The 20,808-nt window shown below is 42.1% G+C and overlaps 2 protein-coding genes and 1 long non-coding RNA gene across 4 annotated transcripts; 2 read left to right on the forward strand and 1 right to left on the reverse strand.

Annotated features, from left to right (window-relative positions):
- Window positions 1-3,871: 3,871 nt before the first annotated feature.
- LOC139633795 (uncharacterized) lies at window positions 3,872-12,447 on the reverse strand. The gene is made up of 3 exons (XR_011693817.1): window positions 12,316-12,447; window positions 5,310-5,396; window positions 3,872-3,994 (listed from the first exon to the last, which is right to left on the reverse strand). It is a non-coding gene; the product is annotated as an uncharacterized lncRNA (long non-coding RNA).
- On the forward strand, window positions 3,896-11,408 carry dclk3 (doublecortin-like kinase 3). Its single transcript, XM_071499726.1, has 7 exons — window positions 3,896-4,152; window positions 5,194-5,405; window positions 5,793-5,924; window positions 6,107-7,315; window positions 8,590-8,722; window positions 8,909-9,076; window positions 9,257-11,408. Exons 1-7 carry the CDS (start codon window positions 3,915-3,917, stop codon window positions 9,979-9,981), a joined length of 2,817 nt encoding a protein of 938 aa, XP_071355827.1. The 5' UTR covers window positions 3,896-3,914; the 3' UTR covers window positions 9,982-11,408.
- On the forward strand, window positions 11,579-19,406 carry zftraf1 (zinc finger TRAF-type containing 1). Of its 2 annotated transcripts, XM_071499733.1 has the most exons (7): window positions 11,579-12,075; window positions 12,337-12,671; window positions 13,964-14,058; window positions 14,695-14,838; window positions 16,050-16,261; window positions 16,452-16,630; window positions 17,694-19,406. In XM_071499733.1, the coding sequence occupies exons 2-7, from the start codon at window positions 12,384-12,386 to the stop codon at window positions 17,904-17,906; spliced, it is 1,131 nt and encodes a 376-aa protein (XP_071355834.1). In that variant the 5' UTR covers window positions 11,579-12,075; window positions 12,337-12,383; the 3' UTR covers window positions 17,907-19,406. The 2 variants fall into 2 exon arrangements, with proteins under 2 accessions (XP_071355834.1, XP_071355833.1); XM_071499732.1 differs by having other exon boundaries at window positions 11,579-12,671.
- Window positions 19,407-20,808: the final 1,402 nt, after the last annotated feature.

The following is a 20,808-nucleotide window of genomic DNA, read 5'->3' on the forward strand; positions in this document are numbered from 1 at the left end:
GTAGGAGCAGTTGTTGGCATGCACTGAGCAACTGCAACATAATGTGTGTGTGTGTGTGTGTGTGTGTGTGTGTGTGTGTGTGTGTGTGTGTGTGTGTGTGTGTGCGTGAGTGCAAATATACACTGAGCTGACATAAGCAGAAAGTGTGTTTTGTGTTTCCTCTGCAGATGGGCCTTACATTGCATTCCTTGATTTGTTCAATGAATCCTCTGGCGAGCCAGCAACAAGTTGTGAAGGAGGGAAAAAAACAGACGGGTAGAGTTATTCAAGGACACTGCACTGTGTCAGTCTGTCAGATTTCCTTCCCTCTTCTTTGGAATTTATGAGGTACACAGAGCTGTCAGAAACAAACGGGTATGATATCACTGCATGCTGCCGAGGGATTTCACAAAATATAGACAAACTATGATGTAATGCAAAATTAATGTGATTTATGTTTATCTAGCTGAACAGCTCCTCCAGGAAACCACTCAGCCCTGTCTTGCTCCTTTATGGCCGCAGACGTAGTGTAAGTACACTTGCCTCCTCTGCTGGCCAGACACTGGTAGTGCGCTGTAAATATACTACCAGCCCACAGTTTGTATTGCTCCATACTGATTTGGCATTTGTGGGGAAAGTTATTACAGCCATAAAATCCCCACCATTTGCAATGTATGTCTGAGACAATTCAGTGCTGCAAATTACAAAATGAACACCAAACGCCACATAATACATACAAGAACACTCAATGGTAACACTTTATTTTAAGTCCCCCTGTTTAGCATTTAGAAGCAGTGTGTAAACTTTTAATGAATGGTTTATAACATACCATAATGTTAAGCAGATATGTGTGTATTTATGTATAATATGAATAACATTATTGTTAATATTAGTTTAATGATGATGTGACATAAAAACAAAAACAAAAAACAAAGCAAAAAAACAAACAAAAAAAACAAAAAACAATCAGAAGACTGTTACAAACTGATTAATTAGAACCTGGTTCCAAATTGGCCAATCAGAATAGGACTACAATTCAACTCATCAAAACACAGCAACAAATTAGCCAATCAGAACATGTTCAGAAATCAGATGGAATGTTTAAAAACTCCTCTCTTTGTTTTTTGTTTTTTTCTTGTATTATGGCCTATCACTGTTATAAGCCAATGACACGAACTTTTATGTTGTCATCCTATACTTGTCTGTTATCTCAGTCTGACTGCATGTTAAATGATTACATCCATGGCAAAAACTGGAGCATCAGAATGCATACCTGGGCCCCCTGCTTTCAGTTCAATCCTGAATGCTAAATCATTATCTTTAAAATAAAAAGTTCTCTGAGGACGTATCATTTGGCCTCCCTTTTGTTACGAGGTCCAATGTGGGCCACCAACGTTTTTCAGATTTTCAAGTGGGTCACTAATTGGAAAAGACTGGGAACCAATGAACTAATATGAGAATATGGCTACAAATCCACCTGACTGTCCATCCCTGCCATTCTTGTGAGCACCGCTTGAGGGAATTTCTTTTTTTTTGTTGTTGTTTTTGGCACATTCACTTGAAGGATGAACTGACTTGATTTTGGTGGTCAGAGGTCAAAGATTGACAAAATACATTTTTTAAAAACTCAATAATTCAAACAGCAATTGTGACAAAGTTTTACACAAATGGTTAACATCTTATATGACTCTTGGTAAACAGGTATGTAACCTGAAGTTAGTCTGAGTGGTGGAGGCATACGACCGCAAGGAGAGTTTCACGGTCGATTCACTGTATAATCTCACCAGCAAAGCTTTTAGTAGGTATCAATGGCAGGTGATACTGTTTAATTTCATTTTAATATTAAATGTATAAGAATCAGAATTAGCACCTAATGTTACTTTCACTTTTTTCTAGAGTGCACTTTTGCACCTTCTCTTTCTCTTCTTGTTTTCTCTCAGTTCCACAATGTTGCTCTGTAACTGAGGTGCATAAAATCCCCTCATCAAATACTTCAAAATAACAGAAAAAAAAATCCCTAAATAAATGAAATACGAGGAAAAAAAGAATTAAATGGATTATGGATTAACAATTGTCAGCACGTTTCTCACTGGGGAAAACATGCATTGTTCAGTTTCAGTGGTGAGTCCAGGATATGGGGGAGTTGTTGCTTCCTGATCCAATATTAACAGTATCCTTGGAGACAGAGCCACAGGGGGCAGTGTATTAAAAGATCAACTGGATGCCGTGTGTATGTGCTTGTGTGTTTCAGTGTGTGTATGTGGGTGTTTTTCTGTGTGTGTAGCAAAGTATTGGATTCCATCAGTGAGACTATGGTAACTGCCCCTGAGACTGGCAGTCCGTCCCCCAACCCCCACCCACCCTTGTCAGTGCGATTTTTCAACATAACTTTCCCCCATTCATTGTGATATAAGGGTTTTGTGTGAGACTTCAGGGTTTTTTTTGTCTCCTTCACCGTCTCCCAAGTCCAACCAGAAAACAGGGCAGTAGCTGCCACTGACAGTGCCATTGAACACATAACTGGAGTCGTGTCCTCTGTACTCCTTCTGGGAATTGGTTTGTTGTAACAACTTGAGGAGGAGTTCACTTTCTACAAATACAAAATGAAAATGCTGGGTCATAGGCTTGTAATACTTTCTGAATAATTTCAGGGTATTTTTTTTACTGTTATTAGATACTCACAGTAGAGAGCTGAGAGAAAATGAAGGAGGTGAGAGATGGGCAATGGCATGTGATTGCATGGTCAGCATAGGCCTTCAACAATATTTCAACAACAATGTTTCTAAACCTTCTTGGCTTGTAACCCTTAGAATTAAGCAACGCTTGCAGCCCCAGTGGTTGCATATGTCTACCAGTTACATCCAGATGAACCAATGATGAAACAGATTTTTCTTCTGCAATTGTTTGAAACATTTCACCAGAGTACAGAGGAAGGAAAAATATCAAGTAATTCACAAGAATAAAGCAAAGATTAGATCAAAGTCTATGTTGAAGAAAAATGTATTTCTAAGTCAGGTCAGTGAAGCCCAACATCATATATTACAATTTTGTCTCAAAGGGCCTTTTTGTCCTTTCCTCTTCTATTTATCACCGCAAGGCCCCTTTAATTTATCTTTATTATCCTTGTGGATAATAAAGCCTGAAGGATAACACTAAAACAGAAGGATGTTCCCGCAGGGTTAGTGTTATCATATTTGTTAGACTTCATGAATGAATGAACGAATTAATGATGAAATCATTTAATTTAATTAAGTCAAATTGATTTAATTTTTCCAAGGTAACAACGATAGAACTTTCATCCAACCATAAGTGAAGCAGGCCACTGTTGTTCACTATGTATTTGCGTTTAGTCTCATTGTGCAAGATGTAACATGTATTTTCATATATGTGTCACTTTTTGCTGAATGAGTACGGACATAAGACTATGTAATTGTTTGTCCTCTCTTACTAATAGGAAAATGGCCTCTGCCTTCAGGCACAATTTTAAAATAAAAAGTTTTGAACCGCAGTTTAATGCTCAAATGAAACAAGATACTCAAACAGTATCCGGTAGCTGGCCCACCAGTAACAGGCGTTTATTATGTAAGAGCAGCAACCTGCAGAGGTGTCATTTACCTCCTTTCACTTTTCTGGAAACTTTCACCAGAAACCTCTTCTCACTCATCAGTGTCAATATTCACAAAATAAAATTAACTACTTCCGGTCAGCTCGTTCAAAATAAAACCCCATTGCTGAGCATCGCTGGCCACCTACTAGCTTACAGTACGACGGTAAGTGAAAATAGTTTGGTTAATAAAAATCAACCGCTTGTTTGTTCAGAAAGTATGTTGGTCAATAGATATGACACGCACCACCCCAATGTTAAGTTATTCAAAATATTTTTTATTTTGATGGTTAAATCGCTCGACTTCCGGTATTTCTCTTGACGCGTATCCATGGCAACCACTGTAGCTACAGGTCCGGGCAGCTCCATCCCGTTAGCTCTCCTGGAAGCTAACAGCCGAGCATCTGACAGCTGCAACTCATGCAGGAATAAAAGGGAACAAAAGAAATCACTGAGTTTTTTTTTTTTTTTTGCAGCCAGTCGTGTTTTGTCTTGGAAAGATATGACACCCTCACAGAGAGGCCGGTATGGAGGCGAAGCGGCGCGTAACACTAAATGGAGAAAGGCAGGTGAGTTGATGGCTGGATTGAATGGATTTCACTCACAGTTACAATCATTGAAAACTCTTCTGAGAGTCAAGACTCTGTTACAAACAAGAATCCGGCTTTAAACTTTCCTGTAAGTATGTAGGGCTTTGAATTACCTAGAAAAGATACACACTAACATTAAGATTTTTAGGATTGTGGCCCCATCTGAGCAGTGGAAATGATAGATATCCTGATTTATGTGATTTATGTGTGATAAGGTTCATGAAATCAATATCTGTCCCTCATTGCACCACACACCCTCCACACACACACACACACACACACACACACACACACACACACACACACACACACAGACCCCTGAAGGTCTCGGGACCCCCAGGTTCAGTCTTCCTTGGTCAGCCAGAGCTGGCTCTTTATGAGCTGCTGAAGCTGTGGAAAGACGTGTGTGTGGGACTCCGTGTGTGCTTTTGCTCACTTTCAGGGGGGCAGTGGTGTCTTGTTAAAAAGGGGGCCCTGGTCATGTTAGACGTTTAGGGTCTTGTGTTTCTGTCCGTTGTTCTGCATATGGAAAGAAAAAAAAACAAACCCCCACTGACTGGACAGATAACATCTTTCCACCTCCCCCAGTGCCAGAAAGTGAAATGTCAAAGATGCGGTGTGTCTCTAATGCTTCATTAATCATGCAGATTCAACTGAGCCCTAACCAGGTCAAGCAAGCTTTTGTTTAGGTGTGTGTGTGTGGGTTTTCATGACTTAAGGAAGCCTAAATAATTCACCTGGTGTGGCAAAGTGGTTGAGGAATCTCGAATGGCTCTTGCACTCCATGTGATGGAAAACACTCAAATCTGATCAGCCGGATTTGTTTTCACACACACGCACACACTGACACAGGACGAGGAGCTGGTGTTGTGTTACTTATGAGTTTTGTTTTGTATACAAGTCTGCAACGAACCCACCAATGGGGTGATGACATCTGTGTTGTTAAATACACTTCAATAATCCAGCTCTTGCTATGTGTCTTTGTTCTCCCACCCCTGTCCTCCTCTCTCCCCGCTTCAGCTCCTCCTAATATCCCCTTTTTGAAGCGTCATGGTGGGTTACCACAGCCATGGCCCATTCACCCCCACCCTACAGGACAGGCCCACAGGTCTCACTTCCTACCTCCTCCTACTCACCTGCCTCTTTTCCACACCCGTCATGCTGAGGAGAGCGCTGAGCGGCCCCATCTGGTCACCATCGTCCGCCCCTGTGGTCAGAGTATGCTGCGGAAGGTGAATCCAGTATTTACAATTTTAACTAAATGGGCAATAAATAATTTACTGATATTTGATGGACTAGGTTTAAGGCCTTAATAAGAACAATGTTTGGGTTGAGAAGTAGAAATGCATATATAAATGAGTGTAACACAAGTCCTCATGGGTTTTTCACTGTCTGATAAACCATCAGTCGCACAGGTATAAAGGTAAATAAGTTGGTAAATACAGCTGCAAGCAGCAATGTGGGAACCAAGCAGCCCAGCAGGTAAGAGTTCCCATGGGAACATTATGACATTATGGCATGGTTGCAAGCATTCACTGCAAGTTTTATGTCGGTTGATTGAAGATTGACTGAGATATGACTTGATTTCTTCTTAATAGCTGTCATTTTTGTGTCTCTAGGTAACAGTGCTGTTGAACCGCAGGGGTGTGGTGTCCTTCGAGCAACTGCTATTAGACATCTCTGAGGCGTTGGGGTTTCCTCGCTGGCACAAAGCCAGAGTCACACGCCTGTACACAACCCACGCAAGAGAGGTGAGGTTCACAGCCACAGTAACCTGCAATAGAGCCCCAGGGCAAAAATGCACTGATGGGTCCTTTTGAACTACCTTCAGCGATGCATGCAGTTCTTTCTTAACATGTCAGGAGCCTTATGACATTGTCTTGTGGTCCAGATCTGGTCCCCAGACCTGTCTTATGTTGTTTTATTTTCACAGGTGAAAGGTGTATGTGACTTTTTCCGAGGTGAGGTGGCCTTCCTGGCGCTGGGTAAGGCTCGTCCAGAGCTGAGCAGTGTGCAGGAGGCTCTGGAGGAGCTGTTTCCAGAACATTCCCATTACCGCACTGATGCACTGCGGGCCTGGGAGAAAAGGCTTAACCCAACACCAGACAAAGCTGCTAAAGCCGACAGTGGATACAGTGAGGGGGCAGAGAGCAGCGGGGCTAACCAAGGGACGCTCCAGGACAAACATACACGTGTCAAAAATCATACTAACACACACACACTTTACCATATAGACACACATCAGCCTGAAAATTATAACTCAGGTGTTCAGAAGTCTCATAAAAAGAGTTACAGAAAACCGGCTCACCTTCCCAACCACCTGCAGAAACTACATGTGAAGGGCGAGGTCAGAGAGAGACAGTCTTCTATCATTGGTCCATTTAAACATGAAGAGGGTCTCAGAGAAGTAGAAATACCCTCCCCAACACTGTGTGAAAACTGCTTAGCAATAAGAGCTAAACATCAGGGTCCAGAAAGGATCAATCCCCTATCAGGGAGGGTCCCACTTCCTCCTTTGTCAAGAAAGCAAAAAGGCAGTCCTCATACAGAACAAGAGGTAAGGAAGCTAGATGTCCCTGTCAGCCCTCCACCTCCCCAACCAGTCAGCAGGGATGAAGAGCAGAGTCTTGCACAGTTACAACTTTTAAAGCCACTTCCAGATGTGGGTCCAGCACAGAAAGACATACAGCAGAGGACAACCTTTGACCTCCCCTCAGATGGCAGCGATGTCACCCTGTCCGATATCGAGCGTTGCTATGAGATAGGACCTGTGGTTGGAGATGGGAATTTTGCGGTGGTGCGAGAGTGCCGTCGGCGTGACAACGGGCAAACCCTTGCCATAAAGATAGTCGAACGCTCCAAGCTGATTGGTCGAGAACACATGATGCAGAATGAGCTGAGCCTTCTGGGTAGCCTGTGTCACCCTCGCATAGTGCGGCTGGTTGCGTACCACCACACACACGTTCACTCCTACCTGGTGATGGAGCTGGTGAGCGGGGGGGACCTGTTTGAGGCCATCAGTGAGAGGGGGAAGTTTTCAGAGGCAGAAGCAGGACTGATGGTGTCAGACATGAGTGAAGCACTAAATTACATCCACTGCAAGAGCATCGTCCACCGAGATCTCAAACCAGAAAATATACTGGTGGGTATCAGGGTTAGTGAGAGTGGAGTAGTGAGTGAAAATATGTTGCTTTCAAAAATGAATCCCAGTGTCTCCTGGTTTGATCCATGGTACTGGCATGCTTCGCTGTCTGCCATGGTGTCTCTTTTTTAAATATTATCACTAGGGGGAGCCAAAGAATAATTTTTAGAATTCGTAATGTTGTAGATTTAATATTTTTGAGACAAGATAATTGGTTACCAATTTATTTCTTTGTCTAATGATATCCCACCTCCAAAATAGATGTTTAAAGAAAGACAATGCATACATCTTTCTATTTCAACAGTTCCTCTCCCCTAAAATCAGTTAGTTCCTCTTTCTTAATAACAATACGATACAAAAAAAATCACATGCAAAAAGTACCTACTTGTTCACACGTTATACATGGGAAAGCGCAAGGACTGACTGCAATGTTTTGTATACAATAACTGCTTAAGTCAACTCAAGTATGTGGTGGTGACTACCTGACAAATTTTTGCCCAGGCATACCTTCACAGCAGTCAGGATGAAAGAAAATGGAGGCAGGACTTGTCAAAGGTTCAATTACAGGTTCAATTACAGTAGAGTAGCAATGATAAAATTTAAAAAATGAAAAAAAAATTCCTTTCCTTTTATGGCTCCACATAGTTTGTAGTTTCAGTAGTTAACTACACACAAAATGACAAAAAATTAATTTAACTACTTGAATCACTATGCAAATATGAATGAGATGAACCAGCAAGTTACTATTATGCCTTGACACTCACAGTGATTTGAATAGAATTTATTTATAACTCAGATTGTCTTAATCACTAAGAATAAGCACGGACAAGAAAATCTTAGTTATGTTGCACATTTGCCTGAAAATATTGGAACATGACCACGATTTTTAGTAATGTTATTTATTTTGCTGACAGAATCATACTGTATATGGAATAAACTAATTAACGTACTGACTAATTTCAGGTGACAACAGTCAGTGTGTATTCAGCTTCAACTTTGATTCATCTTCTACCGCACTATGCCACACTGTATCATCATCATACAGTAAAATGTATTATTTAACATAATGTGAGGCTACAATAATTAGTTGATTTAAAGTAAAGTCAGTAGTTTGCAATATCCAAATACAAATGGCAGTAACATAAGTTTTTCGGTGTGTGTTTCAACTATGTAGGTGCATTTGGAGGTGTTTGAATTTTAAACATATATTCTCAACTCTGCCTCCTCCCCTGACTCTGTTTCTGTCTGTGCCTTGTTTTTGTGTCCTCTCTCAGATAGAGCGTGTGGCAGCTGACATCTGTAGGCTGAAGCTGGGAGACTTTGGTCTCGCTATGGTTGTGACTGAACCAGTCTTCACCATATGTGGGACACCCACCTATGTAGCACCAGAGATTCTCTGCGAGACAGGTGACTGGTGTTTGCTGCCGTATCAAACATTTAATTCCCTTTCACTTTTAAATTATTATTTTTGTCAAAGACTATGGGCGTTTTTCTTATTTAAACACTCCGCCTGAGGTTCTTTTGTCCACTTTGTATTTGAATTTGCAGATTATCATTTATTCTGAGAACAATTGTTTTTGATGTACCCAACAGGTTATGGTGTAGCAGTGGATGTATGGGCTCTGGGTGTTATTCTCTACATCCTGCTGTGTGGTTTCCCCCCATTTCGCAGTCGGGATCGCAACCAGGAAGAGTTGTTCCAGCTAATAAAACAGGGACAACTCCACTTCCTGTCCCCCTACTGGGACCCCATCTCAGAGGGTGAGAAGCACAGAATTGTAATATATACTGGCACAAATAACTATGCATACAAACATTCACACATAAATATACAGTCCATTTGGTATGCTATTCTATGTGTGTGATTGTGTGTGTGTGTGTGTGTGTGTGTGTGTCTGTGTGTGTGTGTGTCTGTGTGTGTGTGTGTGTGATTGTGTGCAGAAGCCAAGGGCCTTGTCAGAGCTCTGCTTCAGCCAGATCCCACAGTGAGGCTGACAGCAGAGCAGACCCTGCTGCACCCCTGGGTGAAGGCTATGGCTTCAAACTGCAGGCAGAGGATGCTTACAGAGAAAACACAGAGGAACACAGCAGACACTGGAGCAGAAGCAGAGCGATTTCAGAGTCCAGCTCAGACCAATCCAGCAGACACAATGGCAGACAAAAGACCAGGACACACCAGCAGTGAGGCAGAAATCACACAAAAAGACCTAATCAGAACTGATGAGAGACAAACTGAGATGAACACAAGCAGAGGGCAAGATGAGGGCGAAGCTCCACAGCAACAATCAGAAGAGACAACAACAGTTCATACCATATCTACACAGTTCAAAGTGCACACAATGTCAGGGGACACACCTGGTCAACAGAAACCAGAGAGCACCTCTCCAGACTCTGGATCACCCAGCAGGCGAGAAATACAGGATCCAGGTCCCAAGCTGTCAAACACAGACTGGAAACTCAATCAGTTTGATGCCACCAAACACCAAACTGAACTTCCATCCCAAATTAAGACACAGTCAAAAGAAAACATCCAACAGCAGTCACCTCCAGATTCACCACCTTCAACCAATACAGCTGAACAAAGCACAACAGGTCATTCAACACAACACCACCCATCCTCCAACTCAGCAGCTTTTCCATCTCACTCTCCATCAGTAGAACCATGACAAGCCGAGTCTTTACACCACACCATCCATCCACCCAAACGCTCCTGACCTCACTATCAATCTTCTGTTTAACTCTGATTAGATCAAGGTCATCACTTTCATTGTTCCGGACAGTACCACTGACTTAACATTAGCAGCTGAATCCTCGAATGACCCACAGATGATGTGATGTACTCACTTGGGGATTGAACAGTATCTGATTGATGGGGCAAGATAAATCTTATAAATGTGTGTAATCCATTTATCCTACAGTCATTAATTGGTCATGAGATGTTGTGTAATGACCAAAGTATGTGTCCCTCTAGGATTGCAAGAGGGGGTGAGAAGTAGAGAAGCAATAGGACTACGATGTTGAAACTAATTAAATAGAGAAGATCAAGTAGGACTCAGACATATTTTCAGTTTGCCATTGTTCCTTAAGTCGTGGTGTAGTCATGAAAATACTTTTTAGCACATTTTTAAGTGTTTTTGTTTTTGTAGACAATCATTTTTTTTCTGGCCAAACATGTTTAAAGTTGAGGTTATGATATGTTATCATGTCTACCACTCCTAGTCGTAGCTATTTTTGATTGCTTGTATTGTGACACTGACCCATCCTCCTTTTATATTCCAAGAAGCCCGTTCCTAGAAATCTGTCTTAGGATCATTTTTCTGGCAACATGTGTTTACTCTATGTTCATAAACTAAAAATATCTGTACCAAGAGCTTTTTATTTTCGTCATAGTAAAACTTTACCATATTTATATTTTATTGTGATACTGTGTTTACTCTGCTGCTGTCTTGATATAATTGTAAATCTGCAACTGTGTGATGACAAACAACCAGGAAATTAGCAATCTGGGGAAATATTTGGAGAAATGAACCTGGTAAGATTCAGTGGCTAATAATGGGACACAGTGTGTGACCACATAGGACTCCTGGGTAAACTGTGTGTGCATAGCTGAGGGTATGGCTCCCTTGCCATTCCACAGAGACCAAATAAGGCATATCTGTCCGTCCAATGGGAGTGGTTAGTCCTGTCCCTCCCGATTGCAGACAGCTGAAACTCTGACATCCTGCCCCACCTACCCCCAAGTACACTCACACAACCCCCAATCCTGTACACACAGGCACCCCTCCCAGCCCTTGAGGTTGCTAAGCCACAAATCTGGGACACTGAGGGGATGAAAAAGCTTATAAATGTTTCTGACCCAGTACCAGCGGCCAAGGGCACCTAAGGCTTTCTTTGATCACCCTCTTTTTCTGGCTTAATTATGTATGCATCCTTAACATATAGAGAGACAGAGTCCCCTACAACCAGTTGAATAACTTTGGTAAGGAAACAGGGTGATTTTAGTCATGGAGTTTTGTTTTGAAAGTTGTCACAGAGTAGTGACAGCATCATTAAGGTGTTATAATACGCGCATGTGGATCATAAGTATTGCAAAGGTATGAAGGACGCGTCCTTTGGTGGACTTGCCTAAATTTGTCGCATATCAGGTTTTGGTCACCTTTCAAGTCCTGCCATACACTGACCCGCAGGTGCTCACTACGCATGCGCCTTTAAAAACTCTTTAAATACCCCAAGTCATCTGCCACAACAAAACATTCCGCTGTCAGCCAACACACGGCTGTACACAAGTAGTTACTGGCACACAGAGGCCGTTACAGATACACGCAAAATATTGACTTTTAAAAACGAAACTTCAATTATTAGGCACGATCGAGAACCTGCCCGAGTAATAACGAATTTGACCCGGAGTCGTTAAGGCTGTGCAGGGTGAAGTCGGGGGAGACGGACAGGAAAAAAACAAAGATGGCTGTGTAGCCAGAGAGACGAGTCCCAATAGAAGTGTCTCTAGCCGCGGCTTTGATCACCGACAGGTCCCGTGAGCCCCGTGGACAGTCGGTCGGTACCGGAGCGGGGACGTTAAACGAGCAGCCGAGCTGGGCCGCCGGTGCACATCGTTGTAATCTGCTGTCATTGCGAATAACGGCGTCGAGAGCACAACAACAGCTGAGGGACGGCTGAGTTGTTTTTGTTCTGCCTGGGCAAAGGGAGAGGACTGCTGTGTTTTTGTCAACCTAGCTAGCACATAGTCTGCTAGCTTCACTGTAAGTCAACTAAACTAGTCAACATTTAATGTAGTCGTAATTAAAATTTTGCACATGATTTGCTATTACACAATCATTGGCTTGTTAAATTTTCAAGTTCCGAAGTGTGGGGTAGCATTAATAATAACTTAGTCCGCATTCCTTTCTGACAGCCTGCTGCCGTAGCGTTAGCCCGGCTAACGTTAGCTAGCTGTCAGCTGACCGTTAGCTTGACAGGTTGTGAGCTAGTCCTGAGCTAACCTGCTAATATTTCGGGTTCAGCCTGGTCGCGGCAGGTACATCTCAGACATTTCTAGACAGTCATCGCCATGTCTTCACTGGAAGAGAGAGACGTGGGCGTTGCGGCCGCCCCTGGCTCCTCCTCGGCCGGCCTGGGGGTCGGGGCCGTGGGGGCGGCAGTGGAGGCTGTCGCCGGGGTCGCTGCCATGCAGGAGGAGGTCGGGATACGACGAGAAGGGCCCGAGCCTGACGCAGACGAGCCACCCAAGAAGAGGGTGAAAATGCCCGAGGGAGAGTCAGGAAAGCTGGAGGAGAGACTGTACTCAGTGCTGTGCTGCACCGTGTGCCTAGACTTGCCCAAGGCGTCTGTATACCAGGTAAACGTGGTGTCAATCATAAAACTACCCCCCCCCATAACCCCTAAACCTACAGTCAAACAACAGCAAACCAGCTGAAGCTCATACTAGAAGACCCCCAAGTGTCCCAACCCCCAATCCCCAGTGCCAACCTGTTGAATGTTGGCCAGCTCCATTTATTTTTAGTGATACTAGATCCAACACAGGCCCAAGTGTCTATACTGCAAATTGAGCCATGCAGTGGTGAGAGCAGACACACCCAGGCCTGGTGGTCAGCTGTGCAGGCTCAAGTTCATAACATTGTACTGTGAATTATCCTCAAATAACCGTCAGCAAAAGCCACATCCCCAGCGCCCACTCCCAGAAGTCAAACAACCAGAATTTAACAAACACTAAATTTTAATTATATATTTCACTCCCCTTCAATCCACCCCAGTATTCTCCTTAATGGCCTCAAACTGCTCTCTTCAATGTCAAGTGAACACATATGTAATTAATGATTGTTAAGTTAGTCTAAACATTTACATGGCCTGCTGTGTCATGCAGAGCACACATTTAAAACAGCTATTTAACATTTATTAACAATACAGTGTAAACACAAGTTGGCATTCCCTCCATACACGATGCTTTTAATTTAGTCTCACATATAAAAATATATAAAATGTATTGATTAAGAAAAGTATAACCAATAAATAATGTTGGTATAAAGTGCAGTTTGTATAGCCTACAGAACTTGGCCTTTGTTCACAGAAAAAACTACATCCTTCCAAGTGTCTCTCCTTTATAAAAGTGCTTAATAAGTTATAATCATGCTGTAATATTTCCAGTGGCATAGACAATCTTTTTTTGTCATTGTTCTACTGTTGTTAGGCGATTTAAGCCAATCCGTTGTTACAACTTAGCGGAAAGTAGAATAGATTCTAAGAAAATATGCCTAGCTTTAGCCAAACATGGCATTTTCCCCAAATTATGTTTTGATTTGAGTTTAATTTATAGTCCTAAAATAGTCCCAGTTCTTCATAAACATTTTTCTAAAATATCTATTCTTAAGCAGTCCTAAATAATAGTCTTCAAATATACCACAACCCATGTAACACATTATGCAGGCATTTTTGTCATAAGATTTGACAAGAGAAAGTTGAAATATCTTATTCTAATTTTCCAATTTCATCTTTTGCAGTTTGCATCACTCAATTACTTTTTGCCATAGTCCTTGTGCCTCTTCCCATTTAAAAATCTCAGTATTTATAATTTTTTTCACTGAACACATATTCATTTGTTTTATTGACCCATTAACCTTTTCTCCACCACAGTGTACCAATGGCCATCTGATGTGTGCAGGCTGTTTCATCCACCTTCTGGCTGATTCTCGTCTCAAAGAGGAACAGGCCACATGTCCCAACTGCAGGTAAAACAAGTTCACTGCAGAAGAGTACTTCCTGAGCAGTGCACATAGTGGTTACTCAATCCAAATCAGACACAGCTGGGTCCTTAAGTTAATAACTGTTGTCACAGGGTGGATGTGGACATTACTGTATTGTAAATTATTACTTGACTTAAATATTGCCAATATTTTGGTGATATATTTTTGAGTGTTCCCAGAGAAGTGTGTTAGGACATCTGTGCTGCCCACAGACACGTGGTGTGTTAGGAGCCATGTAAAGCTAATACTGTGATCTCCAGGAGATAAAACAAAAACACAATGATGACTGCCTTGTTAAGATGGCACCTGACACCACTCTCAGAAACAAAATTTATTGTCATTTACACACTTTTGCATGTTTTTATTTTGAAACAACAAAAATGCATATTATTGAAGTGGTTTTATCTGATGTAACAAATTACACTCCAACATGATTTTGAAAATATATGTTGAAATTACCACCAATAATTGACAAAAGTGTAATGTAACTTTTCTACTGCCCAGACAGCTACTCATGGTTGTGCATTGTTCAAAGACTTGTATGAACATACTGTGCGTACCACAAATATTATATGCATGCCACTGCACTGAGGTATGATTCGTGGTTTTCTGTTTGTGTAGGTGTGAGATCAGCAAGAACCTGTGCTGCAGGAACCTTGCAGTGGAGAAGGCTGTCAGTGAGCTGCCGACAGAATGTACCTTCTGCCTAAAACAGTTCCCCCGCTCCAGCTTAGAGAGACACCAGAAAGAGGAGTGTCAAGACAGGTATACACCACACACGCACACACACACACACACACACACACACACACTCAAATTCATTAAAAAGCAAAAAAATAAAAAATTTCGACCGATGTAATCTACCATACTTATATTCACATCATATTAAAAGAATGGAAGCATCTCAAAAATGAGTTCAAATCAGTTTTCCCATAAATCTACCAAAAAAGTTAAACGGTTACATCGACTGAAAGAACTGAAACAGAAACATGAAAATGGAAGCTGTGCACATATGCAACACACATAACTAACAAAATCAGCAGTGTGATTCATACGTGTGTGTGTTTGTTTGTTCATTCATGCTTTAACTCAGCACATTAGCCTGTCACATGGGGTTAATTTGGGGAAGACGGAGGAGCGTGTGACATGTGGCATCTGAGGAGAAAAATGGCCAATGTAATTACAGACTGTGTGTTTGTTGTCTGTGATGCTCAGGCCGTTTGAATGAAATCCTATGGGGTTGTTGCCATAGCGACGAGTGACCCTGCTTAGGACAGCTGTGTCTGTGCTGGTGTTGCCATGACAACACCCATGGCAGTCACCAGGTGTTTTTGGTCAGGTCGGACAGAAAAATGTGCTGGTCTCCTGTGAGGATATGCTTCTGACATGAACGTCATGGTGTTATCTTCAGGAATCCCACCATCACTTGTTTGAGGCTGAAATGAATCTGAATGTGAAACTCAGTATTTAATATGCATAAATTACAGTAGATGATTACAGGTGTATATATTTTACAGTGCTCTGATAAAGTAGGAAATCCTGTTGAAATGCCTTGAAACAAAATGCTGAATCTGTAGCAGTTAAGTAATATGTATAGGTGAAAAACATCAGTGTGGTTTTAATTATCCTTGGTTCACTACTGAAGATAACTAGTACCTTTCACATTATTAAAACCTCACTTTTACTGTAATAAAGTAACAGGCATTCATTGAAAAGCACCTGTATGTGGGATGTAATCGATATGAGTCTATGAGGTGGGCTCTGAGCGAACACTTATCATTAGTAGACTGCTAATTAGCTTCGGTTCACAACCTAGTTTAATTAGCACCTTTAATAATATTAGTACCTTACGCTCACTGCAAGAAAGTAGCATGTATTGATCGCAAAGCAGGAACAAAGGTACAAATTTATAGAAAGCCAAATCTTTTCTTCCTTGAGTTTGTCTTTTCAGCTCACATTTTCCATTATGTTGCCAGGGTGACGCAGTGTAAGTACAAGAGGATTGGCTGCCCTTGGCAAGGTCCCTTCCACGAGCTGCCAGCACATGAGAGCGAATGCTCCCATCCCACTAAGACTGGTACAGAGCTGATGGGAATCCTGGGAGAAATGGACCAGAACCACCGCAGAGACATGCAGCTCTACAACAGCATCTTTAGCCTGCTCTGCTACGAAAAGATTGGGTTTACAGGTATATAGATAAACACAACACATAGATGAATAGTGTGCAGCCATAAGACCGTGAACTGTAGGGAGGATTACTAGAAAAACTGTAACTATATAATTCCCTTTGCTTCCTTACTCTTTACCACTCTTTCCCTCCCACTTCTGCCCTGTCTCCCTGTTTTAAAAACTTGTCTTCCACTTATGTGTCCATCCAGAGGTGCAATTCAGGCCGTACCGCACTGATGACTTCATCACTCGTCTGTACTATGAAACACCGCGCTTCACTGTCCTCAACCAGACGTGGGTGCTGAAGGCCCGCGTTAATGACTCCGAGCGCAACCCCAACCTCTCCTGCAAGCGCACACTCTCCTTCCAGCTCATCCTCAAGAGCAAGGTACATGCATAGCCCTGTCCGCCTGCATCTATTTTTAAAAGTTTTTCAGTGCTTGTTTTTAGAGCTCAAGATGCATCATTGACCACCAGTCTCTAAAAGTTTGTAACTGATCTGTGAGCTTACAGAGTGATCATCATCAGTTTAGTGATCAGAGTTCAGAGGACAGTTTTGCTGCCATGTAAGCTGCTTAATTCTGATCAGGCTATCGATGAATTATGTCAGTGGAAGATATGAACAGCAAATGTCTGTCCGTTAAGGGACAGATGAGTGTAAATCCTGCTGATCTGAAACCCTGGGTGTGTGATTTTTGCCATGTTCCTCTCATTCTGGGATGATAATTTGTCTCAACAACTGAAAAAAAAAATCATAAATACCCCCAACAGTAGTAACATCTAAAATCACCAACATTTATTAACACCGTGATGGTCAGGAATTTGGTTGTGGAAAGGAAAATGTGAGTCAACAAAAAAGTCCAAACAACACATTTAATTTATAAAGGATACATCAAACTCACCGATAAGAGCTTCAAGTGAGGTTTGCTTTCATTATCAATTAATCTACCAATTATTTTTTGTTGGGTAATTGTTTGGTCTGTAAAACGTCAGACAACTGTGAAAAACCACAATTTCTCCAGGTTAAAGTGACCCTCTAAAATTTCTTGATTATTCCAACCAACAGGTCAAAGTCCTTCTTCAGTTGACTATTACACTAGATAAAACAATGAACGATGAATCAATTATCAAAATAGTTGCCGATTAATTTTCTGTTGATAGATTGACTGATAATTCAGCTCTGTGTCTGATGTGTGTAACAAGAAAATTGCAGTGTTTAAAAAAGGACCAAAGATGTGTTTTAGGTGATTCAAACATTATTGCCATTATATAGTTTGCATTGTCTGACAGGTTTGAATTTCCGCTGAAATTCATACATATCTAATAATCAAGTTGAGTGTCAAAACTAATATCAGTCAATATGTCTGACATCGGTGTCAAAAATCCAGTATGGGTCAGGCTCTATACTCAGCTGATGTTTCAGCTAATACATTGTATTTCTGTATGTGCAGGTGAACTCTGCCCTGGAGTGCTCCTTCCTGCTGCTGAAGGGGCCGTACGACGACGTGCGGATCAAGCCCGTCATCCACCACCACTCCTTCAGCAACGACACCAACGAGACCGACTACGTCCCTCTGCCCATCTCCGATTCGGTTGAGTGCAACAAACTGCTGGCCGCCAAAAACATCAACCTGCGCCTGTTCATCTTCCAAGTCCAAAAATAAAGAGTGAGGGAAGAAGAGGAGGAGGAGGAGGAGGAGGAGGAGGGGGCAGAAGATGGAAAGGACGAGGAACAAGAAGAAGGGTGATGAAGGACGAGGGGCTAAGAGCGAGAGGATGTGATGAAGATTAAAGAGAGACACCACTGAACCACTGATACCTCTTAACACCTACACACACGCAAATACACGCATATACTCACTCACACAGACACACACAATCACGCAGGGTACACACACACACACACACACACACACACACACACACACACACACACACACACCACTAATTACACTTACCTCCTTTTACAAGATAGTGAGACCCCTTGCTCGGGGGAGTTGTGAGTTGCTATGGAGATGGGTGGGCATTGATACCAGATGGAGGGGTGGGGTGAAATCTGCATCGGGGCAGCGAGCGGGGGAGGGGGTTGTGAGATTGTTGGTGTGTACCTGAGGTGGCTCTCTGAGGTCAGGCTGTGTCTGACCTTTCACCCCTGACACCCACAGCCAAAGGTAGCACACACACACCAATATAAGCAGGATTTGCTGGGTGCATTTGTTGAGTGTGTGTTAGTGTGTTTGTGCGTTTGTGTGTGAGGGAGACTGACAGAGAAAGAGAGTTAAGTTACAGACCCTGGAGTGCGGCCCACACTCTGCTTGCATGTTCAAATCTCCCAAACATGTGATAATGTGAAAACAGAGCGTCTGACTCTACTGAGCTGTTCTTTGGACATTTGAAGGGATGGTGAGGGCATGATTGTGTATGTGTGTGTGTGTGTGTGTGTATGTGTGGGTATGTGTGTGTTTTTCCCCTCCCTCCACACAGTTTCATCACCAATTTCCTTCTGTTTTGGTAAATCTTCCCCTTTTGTGTCTCAGACTTTGCCAGAACAGACAAAAGACGGCATCCCCACTTTAACCCTCTTTTATCTTTCAACACGAGGAGAGATGGCCTGGCTGCATGCATATTTTAGTTCTTCGACCTATTCCTCCGGCTGTGGTTATATTTAACCTTCAACACTACTATAATTTTTATTTCTCTTAACCCTAAATATTTAAGTACCTGTGAACTTTCCTCTCTTTAGTTGGGTTTTAGCGTGTGAACAGCTGCCTGTGTGAGTGTGCGTGAGTGTTTGTGTGTGAACAGATCATAACTGTGAGATTGTTGTAAACATGTCCTGATGTGAACCAGAATACAATCATGACAGTACAGGACCAGCAAGATTGGATTACCAACAGACCTTCAGGGGCCCCAGGTTCACTACGTGTCCTTTGTAGGACTCCAACTATTTTAGTTACGGACTGCATATTATTTTCGCAGTTAATCGTTTAGTGTATGAAATGTCAAAAAGTAGTAAAAACTACTACTTCCCAGAACCCAAACTGACATCCTCAATTTGTTTGATTTATCCTACCCACAGCAGCAAATCCTTATATTTGAAAAGCTGGAACCAGCGGATGTTTGGCATTTTGGCTTCAAAAGTTACTGAAATTATTAATTTATTGTCATAAAGGTAGTTACAGTTGATGAAATCATTTCCTGCCATCATGGCAGGTGGTCAGTGATGCATCTTAAGCCCTGAAAACAATAACTAAATACTTTTTTGTCATCAATTTGAAGAATCATCACTTTCCATCCAAAACTAGACGTGTTATAAATCAGGTGAACCTGATTGTTTTGGTACATGGTGCATTTTTCCTAAATGAAATTGTGTTTGATTAAAATTATCACACAGTGAAAACCTGGGGTCAGGTAGTACTCTACTATAAGAGTACTGGTTCCTTGTGCAACATATAATGAAACTGATGGGAATCTGAGCACAGCAGGAGCCCAGCCGCAACTTTTACTCCCAACCAGGCTAATCCGGCCATGGGGACTAGTCAGCAACAGCAATGGAACGAAACCCAATCTGTGAGCGCAGAGTCTCAGGGCGCTCTGGACTTCTTTGTGCGCTCGGCGCTCCACAGCCCTCCGGAGAGGACTTTTCTGGAAGATCAGACTTTGGATGGTGATGGATGACGTGTGTGTGTGTGTGTGTGTGTGTGTGTGTGTATGTGTGTGTGTGTGTGTGTGTGTGTATGTGTATGTGTATGTATGTTTGGCAGGGGTGGGGATGGGGGATTTTACCTTACCACAGCGACATATTAGTGTTAGACTTTCTTGAACGAGAACAAGACGATGTTACTTAAGTAGATTCTACTGTAAAGCAGATAGATCTCTCTCCTCCTGGCCTCTACTTCCTGTATTTCTGTGTTTTAATGCTTCGTCTCTATGCCAGTGGACTCACTCATCTCACTATGGCTGTACATGTGCCTTTTATTAAAGATCATGGAACCTGCACTGCTGCTCACGTTTGTGTCTGTGTGTGTCTGAATGTAGAAAGGACAGAAATAGAGCTGGCTTTGCAAAACCGTTGGTCGGTATAAATTATGCATTCAGTACCGCAGTTATGAAATCTAAATTTAATTTTAAAGCCTTGTGTGGATGATGGATATGTTTCATTGAATTTGATGGGGAGAATATGAATCAGTTTCAGTACAAAATGAATTACCCAGCATCAGAACAATAACACATTGGCTTATCAGTTAATGCTTGCATGAAAGTGAAAGTAGTTTCGTCACAGTGGTGTAAAATGTTGGCTGCCACAAGACTCAAAAAAGGAAGGATTTTGTATAATGTTCCTGTGTGTTTGTAAAGATTCATTTAGGTTTGATTTGTACTCTATGTAGCTGGATGTTGATCTGTATATTTGACTAAACCTTTATATTTGTGACAGTAGAATAAGCTTAGGTGTAAATAATACAAATGGATGATGACCGACTTCCATTGAGCGGCTTCAGTGGAAAGCTCCTGGTGTTGTTCATCCCTCCTCACTGTTACACTGTCATGTCTTTCTGGGGCACACAA

Source organism: Trachinotus anak, unplaced genomic scaffold, assembly GCF_046630095.1.
Source record: "Trachinotus anak isolate AG129_WGS33_773 ecotype Australia unplaced genomic scaffold, CSIRO_AGI_Tana_v1 ptg000016l, whole genome shotgun sequence".
NCBI classification, from domain to species: Eukaryota; Metazoa; Chordata; class Actinopteri; order Carangiformes; family Carangidae; genus Trachinotus; species Trachinotus anak.